This window comes from Microcaecilia unicolor, chromosome 3, assembly GCF_901765095.1.
Source record: "Microcaecilia unicolor chromosome 3, aMicUni1.1, whole genome shotgun sequence".
In the NCBI taxonomy this organism is placed as follows: domain Eukaryota; kingdom Metazoa; phylum Chordata; class Amphibia; order Gymnophiona; family Siphonopidae; genus Microcaecilia; species Microcaecilia unicolor.
Genome location: NC_044033.1, coordinates 501,591,115 through 501,603,850, shown reverse-complemented (window position 1 = coordinate 501,603,850; position 12,736 = coordinate 501,591,115). Strand labels below are relative to the sequence as shown.

General features: G+C 40.2%; 1 protein-coding gene across 2 annotated transcripts in view; it reads right to left on the bottom strand.

Annotated features, from left to right (window-relative positions):
* The window catches only part of MAP3K7 (mitogen-activated protein kinase kinase kinase 7), a 148,042-nt gene that overhangs the window by 57,190 nt on the left and 78,116 nt on the right, over nt 1-12,736 (bottom strand). Inside the window, exons 11-12 of one of the 2 annotated variants that reach the window (XM_030199091.1) lie at nt 10,459-10,618; nt 5,094-5,174 (exon numbers count right to left, since the gene is read on the bottom strand). In XM_030199091.1, the coding sequence (XP_030054951.1) occupies nt 5,094-5,174; nt 10,459-10,618 (241 nt within the window). The remainder of the gene's footprint in view (nt 1-5,093; nt 5,175-10,458; nt 10,619-12,736) is intronic. The other variant, XM_030199092.1, reaches the window with a different exon arrangement.

The window sequence follows — 12,736 nt, the reverse complement described above, 5'->3', positions numbered from 1 at the left end:
TTTTCTCTTGACTCTCTTAAACAGAACCTATGATAGTACTCTACTCCTATTAAAGCAGGGGTTTAGCAATAATTTTGTAATATTCCCTGCTAGGAGGTTTGAGGTTCATTTTGTTAATATTATTCATCAATCCAAAGGGACACCTTTACACCATCTTTTTATATGATTTAATAATTAAACTCCTTCAGATAGGTTGATATTTCATTTTTGAGTTTATTTTCTCCTATACAATTTAGAGGAGTAGTATACTATGCCATACTTTGTACTGTTATTTGAATATTTTTACTGCTGTAATTGTCTATTGCTTATGTTTGATTTATTCTTATTCTTGAGTGAATTCCTTCAAAAAGGCAGTAAATAAATCCTAATAAATAAATAAACAAACCTCTTTCCTTCATAGGATGGTGAGGAAATGCCTGTGTGGAGCCAGTCTGACACAACTAGCAAATGTGAAACTATTTCACATAGGTTGTCCGACTCGGGGAAAAAGCTGCAAGTTCACAATTTGCAGCATATTTTAGAAAACAGTTGCTAAATGCAGAGCCTTTTGCAAAATATGTGCAAGACTGCAGTAGCAGAAACAGCCATTTTCTACCCCCCCCCCCCCCAAGAAAAACTCCATAGATAAAAATGTTTTAAAATTCAAATAAAAAACTAAAAAGAGATGGACTAAGAATACATTTTTTGACTAGCTTTTGCTGAGTAATATTGTTCTAGCATTCCAAAGATATATATCAGGCCAATAAAAAGGTATCATCTTATTTGCTTTTTTTAAAATTATTATTTCTATTTATTATCTTTAAAGTGGACTAAAATAGTGCCCACACGAATTAAAAAAAAAAAAAAAGCGAGAAGCATCACTCGGGACTATATGGGCCAAGTATTTAAACATTTGCATCATATCATCCCCATCTCTTCGTGTCACGTCGGAGTTTTATCAAGGTTCTAACAGACAGAGGAATGGGGAGATACTAAGATTAGCTCCCCCAATCAAGGGATAAGGTGTTTGCTGCTAATCTCTTTTCTAATCTCCTATATTGTTGGAGAGATGAGCCATAGTTTGAGTTATATGAAGCAGTACCTATAAATTCCAGTTGAGATGTTACGCTCAGTTTGGATTTGGGATAATGGAAGTCAAACCTTAATAACTGCACTTACCTGGACAGTGCACTGCATGAATATATTCTGCTCTTGCCTTAGGTCTGCAGCTGACTAGACAGTCCAGGTAGGCAAAGATAAATCCCCAGATTGCATATGACTGCAAGACCCACAGAATTGAGGCTAGGCCAAAATGGCAGAATGAGGTATTAAAGGAGTCATTTCCTGATTAGATATCTAGATGTCCCCTGTGACTTGAAGACATCTCTATGTGGGTGTATGCTTCCTGTAGATCTACAGAATGCAAGCGTTATCCTTCGTTTGAAGAGTTACAGATCTCAGAGTAACCATCTTGAAGTTTTCCCTTGTCAATACTTTGTTCAAAGCCTTTAGGTCTAAATGGAGTAGAACAGGTAAATGTGAATCAAATGTTTACTCTTTCAAAAAGTACAAAGACTAGGGGACACTCAAAGAAGTTACACTGTAGCGCATGCAAAACATTTTTTTTTCACTAACAAAAAAAAAATCATATCTGAAGGTCACAGAGGGCCAAACAGAACAGAAGGGCGCAAATGGGCTGCAGCAGTGGTGAACTACAACACATGGGCAGTAAAGCATTTTTGCCTTTCCTAAGAACATAAGAATAGCCATACTAGGTCAGATCAGTGGTCCATCTAGCCCAATATCCTATTTCCAACAGTGGCCAATCCAAGTTACAAGTACATGGCAGAAGCCCAAATAGTAGCAACATTCCATGCTACAATCCCAGGGCAAGCAGTGGCTTTCCCCACGTCCATCTCAATAACAGACTATAGACTTTTCCTTCAGGAACTTGTCCAAACCTTTTTAAAACCCAGATATAATAAATGTAACCACATCCTCTAGCAACGAGTTCCAGAGCCTAACTATTCTTTGAGTGAAAAAATATATCCTCCTATTTGTTTTAAAAGTATTTCCATGCAATTTCATCGAGTGTCCCCTGGTTTTTGTACTTTTTGAATGAGTGAAAAATCAATTCACCTCCACCTGCTCCACACCACTCAGGATTTTGTAGACCTCCATCAACACCCCCCGCCCCCTCAGCCGTCTCTTTTCCAAGCAGAAGAGTCCTAACCTCTTTAGCCTTTCCTCATATGTGAGCAGTTCCATCCCCTCTATCATTTTGGTCACTCTTTGAACCTTTTTTAATTCTGCTATATCTTTGAGATACGGTGACCAGAATTGAACACAATACTCAAGGTGAGGTCACATCATGGAGCGACACAGAAGAATTATGATATTTTTGGTCTTATTTTGTATCCCTCTCCTAATAATTCCTAGCATCCTGTTTGTTTTTTTTGCCACCACCACACACTGGGCAGAAGATTTCAGCGTACTGTCTACAATGACACCTAGGTCTTTTTCTTGAGTGCTGACTCCTAAAGTGGACTCCAGCATCATGTAACTATGATTCAGATTATTCTTCCCAATGTGCATCAGTTTGCATTTGTCCACATTAAATTTCATCTGCTATTTGGATGCCCAGTCTTCAAATTTCCTAAGGTCTTCCTGCAATTTTTCATAATCTGCATACATTTTGACAACTTTGAATAATTTTGTGTCATCTGCAAATTTAATCACCTCACTCGTTCCGATTTCCATATCATTTATAAAGATGTTAAATAGCACTGGTCCCAGTACAGATCCCTGTGGCACTCCACTACTCACCCTCATCCATTGAGAAAAATGGTCATGTAACCCTACCCTCTGTTTTCAGTCCAATAACCAATTCTTGATCCAAATAGGCAGAAGAATCTCAATTACAGTCATATAAGACTAGATTCTATATAACGCGCCGAGATTTCTGCACGGAAATTGAAGCGTATTCTATAAAATATGCCTAAATTTCCGCACCATTTATACAATATGCTGAGCGCCCGGTTCAAATGACTAAATTTAGTTGTGGTCAATTATGCCAAGCAAAACCTGGTGTAAATCCCAATGCCTAAACTAGGCCCGGAGCGGGTGTAGTCTATAACGTTTATAGATTTAGAAAAGCCCACGACCCGTCCACTCCATGCCCACTTTTCAACTAAGCGACTTATATTTACACGCACTACGTTACAGAATATGCCTAGCAAGTAGTGTGCGTAAATTCAAATTAGTGCTAATAGGTTAACATCCAATTATCAGTGCTGATTAGTTTGTTAACTAATTAAGTTATGCACATTTGTTACTGAATACGCTTCGATTTCCACTCAGAAATCTCGGCGAAATATATACACTCCTGGGAATTGGACATGTGTGAAGAATATGAGTAACATGTACTGGTAAATAAGGGTTGTGCCAAGCAAAATCTATTAATTATCTGGACCAAGAGGCTTGCATACGACAGATTTCCTTTCACTATCCTTTCTGGATATTATTACATGAGGTCAGGGATTGTCAAACTTACTTTCAATCAAATCAATCTGCTGGTAACACTTCTGGACAGAAAAGTCAAAATACTGACATAAATTATCTCCAACACAAAAGAATAGATTATTACAAACTTGCTTATTATCAACTTTCTAAATTGAACATTTCTAATTATTTCATCCGGAGTTAAAAACCGATATAAATCCAATATTCTCCAAAATGTTGTAAACTTTCTCACTATACATATACTTCCTAAGCTCTTAAACATACAACATAGATACTTATATATAAATGTTCATCAATACTGTAAAAGAAAGATTTTAAACACTTCTAAACCTACAAAACATCAGGAGAAAAATCAAAATACGGTGTTGTTTTTTATTGATGATAATAGAATAGCCATTGCATCGCAGTGGAGACATGAACGGCTCCGGAGGACGCCTATTGGCGAAACACAGTCTTGTGTAGAGCTGTCTCCAAGTTTTCTCTTCATCTATGATGGAATCGTCAAAAAAAAAATGTTTTTGAAGGTTGTATACATCAATAGCAGCATTATGGACTGTAACTGCCTTGTGGATTTGTTTAATTCAAGGGTCGTTGGTGGAAATACGGTGTTATCCGTGATGATCAATGGACTCATCAACACTCCCTGATGTTCTGTACATTTAGAAGTGTTTAAAATCTTCCTTTTACAGTATTGATGAACATTTATATATAAGTATCTATGTCGTCTGTTTAAGAGCTTAGGAAGCATATGTACAGTGAGAGGATTTACAACATTTTGGAGAATACTGGGTTTTATATGGGTTTTTAACTCAAGATGAAATAATTAGAAATGTTCAATTTAGTAAGTTGGTAATAAACAAGTTTGTAATAATCTATTTTGTGCTGGAGGTAGTATGTAATTGAAGGATAGTTAGAGTGTAAGTTCCCAAAAGATCTTCTGGAAATTGTTATAAATTATGCCTGAAGTATTGGCGTAAATTACACCCAAGGTACCCTGCAATATGTGTGCGTGTGGAGGGGGGAGACAAGGAAGAAGAGGGCCCAGTTAACCACTCCTGTAACTCTGGGAGGCCCTTAAAATTTCTGCCACTGGTCTCAAGCTTTGTTTTGCCATTGATACACTGTTTACAGAAGCTGGCCTTAAATAGCTATACTTATGACGACAAACGGTGCAGTGGATTTCACTTAAAACCTGTCAATATTTCACACTTCTAAAGCACTGTGTTTTCTTTCCTGCAGCTTCAAGGCATCCCTTTCTGAAACACAATTTGAAACATTTAGACCTGCAAACTCTCACACTAAACAACAACAAAAGAGGGGCCCAACATACTCTAGTAACCTTATGAAGCACCGATTTGGTCTTAAAATTACAATGGAGCTCATCCTACCCTGCCGATTAGCCACTATTTAAAAAAAGGTGCAGCCTCTACATCCAATTAACCAAATCTCACAGGGTACTTAACAGATACCAAACGCTGGCAGGTTTGTAAACAGTTTTAAAAACAATTCTGCCTCAAGCAATCTGGAGCAAACAGCATTTTTCATACGAGATTATGATTTTAGTGTCTTTAGCATGGGCTGGCCTGCGGTACCTGTGATGACGATCTTGGGGACATCCAGAATGTTGCCAAATGAAGCAGTTTTGCGATGGCCTCGTTTAGGCTTGGCAGACGCTGCGGAAAACACACACATACAAATACACGTGCAAACAACTACAAATGGCATCAAGGCACACAATTAAAAACAAAAAACACTATGGATTTTCACCTACATGTGTTAAAAAAAAATGGCAAGAGAAGACATGCACAACACTTCCATGCATAATACAACAGGTGGCATTACATGAGTGGGAGGTGGAGAAAACAAAATATGCAGGCACCATATTAGCAATAAATTAAGAGACAAACAACATTTATTAGTTCCAACAAGCATGTACATACATACAATTAGAGGTAGAGTTATCAGGATACATTAAGCAGCAGAGTCACTAGTAAGGGACTGGGGGAGGGGAAGGTATATGCAGAAGACAGGCTAGAAACGGACTCTCACAGGGACCAGCAGGATATTGGTGCTGGGAAGCAAAGATTATTCTGCAGGGAAGGAGGGATCCTGGATAGAAAATGGTTGTGATGGGATGGGCTTGTGGAAATGATTGAACTGGTGGCGCTTCTTGAGGTTCATAATTTCTGCTTTCCATGTGTACATTCTTAGGGCCTTAATCGCCAGAAACTATTTTCTTCATTCTGTGCCTAAAACTGCCTTCTAAAATTTCATTCTTAGAATCGCAGACTTCTTACACGGCTATTTTTGTCTATTTAATACAGTCTTCTGGTAGCATTAAAATCAATCCCTCCCCCATTTGTGATGGGACAAATAAGGCAAAGGGCATATCATACGTAATTTTTTTGCAGCGTTTTCAGTTGCCACTATTTCTTCACTATTTTCCATATGACAAGCGTAATCCTCTCAGTTTCAGTAGGAACTAAACAGTTCTGTGGCCCCAGTGGGACTCTGTGGCAGGACATTGACATGCTGCTTGTGTCATGTCAGTTCTCATTCTCAGCCAAACAGGCGTGAAGGAACCATCCTCAGCTCAGGGCTCATAGTTTCTGCTCAGTCTTAACCAACAGCTGTAGCAAAGGAAGCTACTAAAAGCTTTCTATATGAGCTGTTCCTTGGAAACAAAATCAAAGTCTGACTAAAAGAGGGATCATGACGAGTCTGCTTATTTTAATTGGTACTAGTGATACTGCTAAGAGTACTGTAAGGAACATGCATACTGCCCTACTGTAGGCAGCTGCGATTCTGGGAACACTAGTCATTTTTTTTCCCCCTGCTGTTTAAATGCAGTGCCGAGATAGCAGAAACCTGGCATCTCATGTTACTGCAGGCTCCTGCAGTTGGAGGGGAAGAGAGCAAGAGAGGTCCTGTATTGGTCAGGTACTGTGTGCTCAGGACAGAGAGATTCACAGAAATCTTTCCTCAGTCAAGGACCTAGGACTAAAGGCCATTTGTGCACAGCCTTTCACATACATAGAAGCTAGGCACAGGGCACTACATGCCAGCAATCATTTTCCCCTTCATGTTGATATGAAGTGGAAAATGCTTCTGCAAAGGGTAGTATTCTTCCTTTAAGTTTAGAAACTTAAAGGGAGAATATTACCCCTTGCAGAAGCAAAACATCCCCATCTTATAGCCCTACATATTAGAAGGATTAATATTTCCTTTTTTAAAATCAATTGAAAACCCCTCTGATACGGCTGCCATATATATCGTCTGCTAGGTCAGACATGCCTACCGACAATAAAAGAATCATATTCTGCTCCCTTAGTTACTGCACAGTGAAACAAGATTGGTGTGCTCTGGCTGTGTTTTCTCCAGTCATAGCATTCTTGGGAAATAAAGTGGTTACTGGGTGATAGGCCCACAGTCACAGCCAGAAGGCACAGTCTGAGCAGGTCAACCCATTTTCAATTAAAAGTGTAACTAAGTGCAAAACAAATTAACAACTAGGCAGCTGCTGTAGCACACACCCATATCTCCAGCCAGGACTGAAGGATGATTATCAGTGAACCTCAAGTTAACAGAGCAGCAAGGAATCTTTAATGGTGTGTAATGTTTATCTTTAGCTATGGATCTGAAGTCAATTTTGCATACTTCTACTAGAAAGCTCTATACTCAGAACAAAGAAATAAGTTTCCTAGGTCAGAGATTTATGGAGATGGTGCAGAAGGCACTCTGCTAGCTGAAACAAAAACAGTTTTTGGTTATTCCTACTCCAGGTCACAATATTTCTAGGGGTTAAATTCTCTCCTCAAAACAGCTCCCCTCCCCAAAGAAAAAAACAACCCCCCCCCCCAAAAAATATCCTCTATATAACACAATTATTGTATTGCTTATGGAAGGGCTCCCCAAACCTGCCCAGGTGAATCCATAGGCAGTTGGGTTTTCAGGATGCTCATAACAGGCATGAGAGAAATCCGCATACACTGGAAATGCATCTTTAAAATCCTCCTGAGCCCTGTTTACAGTTAACAAGATGTGTTAAGGAGAGACCTAAGTGGCCCATGTAGCGTTGTCAGAGTTCTGTTAATTGAAAGTTTATTTATTTTCTTACATTTGTACCCCCCCCCCCCGCTTTCCCACTCATTCATTAAACAAAACTCCATGGGTTTTATTTCAGGCCCTGCCTTGTCTGAAGTGCTAAGAGTCAAACAATGACCAAGTGTTGCAATGTTAATTAGGGCACAGAGTCTCATTTTGGGAATGTGGCGAAAACAAAATAAATAGTTAGGTCCCTCAAAACATTTTAAAAAGTCCACTTCTCTGGGCATCTTTATCACTAGCAGCTCTGGAAAAAATGAGGATAGTGAAGGGCAGGACAGTACTCTCAATTTAGCATGCATGATTTTTCTCCATATAAATGTTTTTCAAGATAAGTTGCTGAGGTTCAGAAGGGAGTAGTTGTGATCTACAGATTCATAAGCAACACACTGCAAAGAATTCATGACATCAGTAGGACAATATAAATTTATGTTAATGCAATATGTAGAAGACAGAATCTATTGCCCCCTCTTTAAATGTAAGCCTATTGTTTTAAAACATAGGAGGAGTGGCCTAGTGGTTAGGGTGGTGGACTTTGGTCCTGGGGAACTGAGTTCGATTCCCACTTCAGGTACAGGCAGCTCCTTGTGACTCTGGGCAAGTCCTTTAACCCTCCATTGCCCCATGTAAGCTGCATTGAGCCTGCCATGAGTGGGAAAGTGCGGGGTACAAATGTAACAAAAATAAAATAGATACTATTGGAGGTTCTACATGGAATGCTGCTACTACTGGAGGTTCAACATGGAATGTTGCTACTATTGGAGGTTCTACATGGAATGTTGCTACTATTGGAGATTCTACATGGAATGTTGCTACTATTGAAGGTTCTACATGGAATGTTGCTACTATTGGAGGTTCTACATGGAATGTTGCTACTATTGGAGATTCTACATGGAATGTTGCTATTCCACTAGCAACATTCCATGAAGAAGGCTGCGCAGGCTTCTGTTTCTGCGAGTATGACGTCCTGCAGAACGTCAGACTCACAGAAGCAGAAGCCTGCGCGACCACATTGGTGATCTGCAAGGGCCTACTTCTACATGGAATGTTGCTAGTGGAATAGCAACATTCCATGTAGAATCTCAAATAGTAGCAACAGTGAAGGAGTGGCCTAGTGGTTAGGGTGGTGGACATTGGTCCTGGGGAACTGAGGAACTGAGTTTGATTCCCACTTCAGGCACATGCAGCTCCTTGTGACTCTGGGCAAGTCACTTAACCCTTCATTGCCCCGTGTAAGCTGCATTGAGCCTGCCATGAGTGGGGAAAGCGCGGGGTACAAATGTAACAAAAATAAAATAGATACTATTGGAGGTTCTACATGGAATGTTGCTACTATTGGAGGTTCTACATGGAATGTTGCTACTATTGGAGGTTCTACATGGAATGTTGCTACTATTGGAGATTCTACATGGAATGCTGCTACTATTGGAGGTTCTACATGGAATGTTGCTACTATTGGAAATTCTACATGGAATGTTGCTACTATTGGAGATTCTACATGGAATATTGCTATTCCACTAGCAACATTCCATGTAGAAGGCTGCGCAGGCTTCTGTTTCTGCGAGTCTGACGTCCTGCACGTCAGATTCACAGAAGCAGAAGCCTGCGCGGCCACATTGGTGATCTGCAAGGGCCGACATGGAATTTTGCTAGTGGAATAGCAACATTCTATGTAGAATCTCAAATAGTAGCAACAGTGGAGGAGTGGCCTAGTGGTTAGGCTGGTGTACTTTGGTCCTGGGGAACTGAGTTCGATTCCCACTTCAGGTACAGGCAGCTCCATGTGACTCTGGGCAAGTCACTTAACCCTTCATTGCCCCAGGTACAAATAAGTACCTGTATACAATATGTAAGCCGCACTGAGCCTGTCATGAGTGGGAAAGTGCGGGGTACAAATGTAACAAAAATAAAATAGATACTATGGGAGGTTCTACATGGAATGTTGCTACTATGGGAGGTTCTACATGGAATGTTGCTACTATTGGAGGTTCTACGTGGAATGTTGCTACTATTGGAGGTTCTACATGGAATGTTGCTATTCCACTAGCAACATTCCATGTAGAAGGCTGCGCAGGCTTCGGTTTCTGCGAGTCTGACGTCCTGCACGTATGTGCAGGACGTCAGACTCACAGAAGCAGAAGCCTGCAAGGCCACATTGGTGATTTGCAAGGGCCAACTTCTACATGGAATGTTGCTAGTGGAATAGCAACATTCCATGTAGAATCTCAAATAGTAGCAACAGTGGAGGAGTGGCCTAGTGGTTAAGGTGGTGGACTTTGGTCCTGGGGAACTGAGTTCGATTCCCACTTCAGGCACAGGCAGCTCCTTGTGACTCTGGGCAAGTCACTTAACCCTTCATTGCCCCATGTAAGCCGCACTGAGCCTGCCATGAGTGGGAAAGCGCGGGGTACAAATGTAACAAAAAATAAAAAAATAATGGCTTACAGCACTACATCACAGGCCCTGTGTGGCAATGCATGACATGAGGATGATTCTCCAAAGCCATAGCACAACCACAAGGGAAGAGATGAACAGAGGGTGAGTCAGAATGTTTCTGCCACTCAATCAGCTGAGATGTTTGTCTGTGGCCTGACAAAAAACAATCATGGAAATGTTCATGCCAAACAAATTTCAAAATCACAAGGGTTTTTTTTTTTTGCTCCCTTCCTAAATTTGAGATAATTAACCATTACTCTACCCCGCCCAATTCTATTCAGAGCACTTAATGCCCAGTCTGGTTGAGCTGAGTAGCACAGCCCACTTTAAATACTGAGAAACAGTCTAGTGAGTATTTTCAAACTTGCCTCACTTTTTTTGTCTTTGTATTGGAGATGGCGGCGGTATTTGTTTTACCTGGGGGTGCCGATATCCTCGGATCTATTTCAGACATGTCGGCACTCATCCTCTTCCCATCAACAGGTCCGAGTATTGACTGGGGCCGGACTCGGGTGTCTGACAGACTTTCCACACTACTGCCACGAGAAGGAGGCAAACTGAGGCGGCCAGTGTCACCCTGAAAAAAAAAATACAACGATACATCTAGGGTCAGCAATGTTGGCGGCTGTAGCTAAATTTTACCTTCATATGAAGGCTGCAACCATAATCATACAACTGTCTTATTCACATCATTGTCACAGATTGTCTTCCCTTTTCCACCACACCAGGAAAAGCAAGACTAGAATGTGGTAATGTGGTAATGTTACCAATTCTAAAGTTTACACATTTACATTTGCTTATTTCTGATCTGAGGAAGAAGGGCAACCTTCAAAAGCTAATCAAGAAATGTATTAAGTTATGTCCAATAAAAAAGGTATCATCTTATTTTCTTTTCCATGTTTTATTTTGTTTGATTTCTATTGATAACCTTAAGAGTGGACTAACACGGCTACCACACTCCTCTACTTAAAGTTTACACGTATGCGCAAGATAGCAGTCGGAGAACACATCATACAGCCAAGAATTGCAGTATACAATTCATTAATGAAAGCTATCCCCAAATGTAGAAATCAATTGAAAAACTGGGATGAGACAGTTTTGTAAAGGTTTTTGCATGAAAAATATACGTAAATACTTAGTCATAGTTGTCAGCTCTTTATTAGGCAGGATGGGCTGCCTTTGGGGTTTGAAAACTGTACAGGGGCATGCTGGCATCCTCTCTATGTGCTGCTATATCATGTGGGGAGGGAACAAGGGGAGGGTTGGGGAAGATGATGCGCATAGTTGGTGTGGAGAACGATAAGGCGATGAAGGGAAGGAGAGTTCTAGCCCATGGTAAAATTGCTCATGGAACCTCTATAGCAGGACACAAACTACAGTAGCTAATGCAAAAACCAAGAGGTCTAATTACAGTAAGGTGGTTCTCTGATTATTAAACTATTACTAGCAGTAAATCTGAAAGCTTGAGATCACACCCTAAATACACTGGCTCACGAGCAAGGCTCATTCTTGTAATGGAATGTTCATCGCTTCTCCTTTGTTTTCTGTTACTTCCAGATCTACGAAGTGATGAACTAACCACCCAGGGGTGTCAGCAAGCCAATCTTATGGCTCACAGGATTATAAAAGTGTGTGTGTGTGTGTGTGAGGGGTTTGCGATTGTCAGCTGAGCTAAGCGTGTCATAGTCTCACAGGCTGTTTGCTCTCATGTATCCCAGCTTCCATATCTCCTAATCTCTCTCCAGGAACACACACACACACGACATAAAATGAGCTGTACGCATTTCAGGATCTAAATGCATTTTAATTGTGCAAATGTATTCATGCTTCCACTCTTTTATCAAGCAAGATGTAAACTGACTATTTGATTTTCTATTACAAAATACCAGAAACAGAATTTAACAAGGAGGTGGTTCTGATAGATGAAATGGTTCTAATAGAGAAAGAATAATATTCACACAGACCTTGCAAGAAGTACCTTCCTACTCTGGAGATGAGAGGGGGCCTTTGGTTACTATTAAAAAAATTGAACTGACCAACTTCAATCAACATCCTCCATTCAATTCTGTTACAAACTAGTACTCCTCTAGCCAGTGAGATCAAGCCTTATCAAAACAGAGCTACTGTAACTACCATGGCTCTCTTGAAATCAGCTTTGCTGGACAGCATATGCAAAGTAGCTACTTGGTCTTGCTTCATACTTTTGCATCATGCTACCATTTGTACCATTAAAAATTATATATATATAATACACTGTTTTTTATTTTATATATATATATATATATATATATATATATATATATATATATATATATATATATATATATAAAATAAAAAACAGTGTATTTGGCCAAACTGTGCTGCCTAGTGTACGTCTTTATAACATTGGTAGGCACCTCTCCCCAGAATCCAAAGTGTTTCTGCTGAGAAAGTCTGCCTGCACATGCTCTACCCCTCCTACGTGAATGACTAACATTACTAAGAGATGGGTTTCTACCCAACTCAACAGCTGAATGACGACTTCTGCTATCTTGTTCAAGTACCACCTTGCTGACTGATTTAAGTGACCGTCTTCACTTAGTCTGATAAGATCCAAACTATTTTTCTCTGTACCAACGGAAGAAAGGATTGCAGAGCCAGCTGAGCTACCTGCATCTCTAAGTGGCTGACAAACCAATTTGCTTCCTCTGGGTGC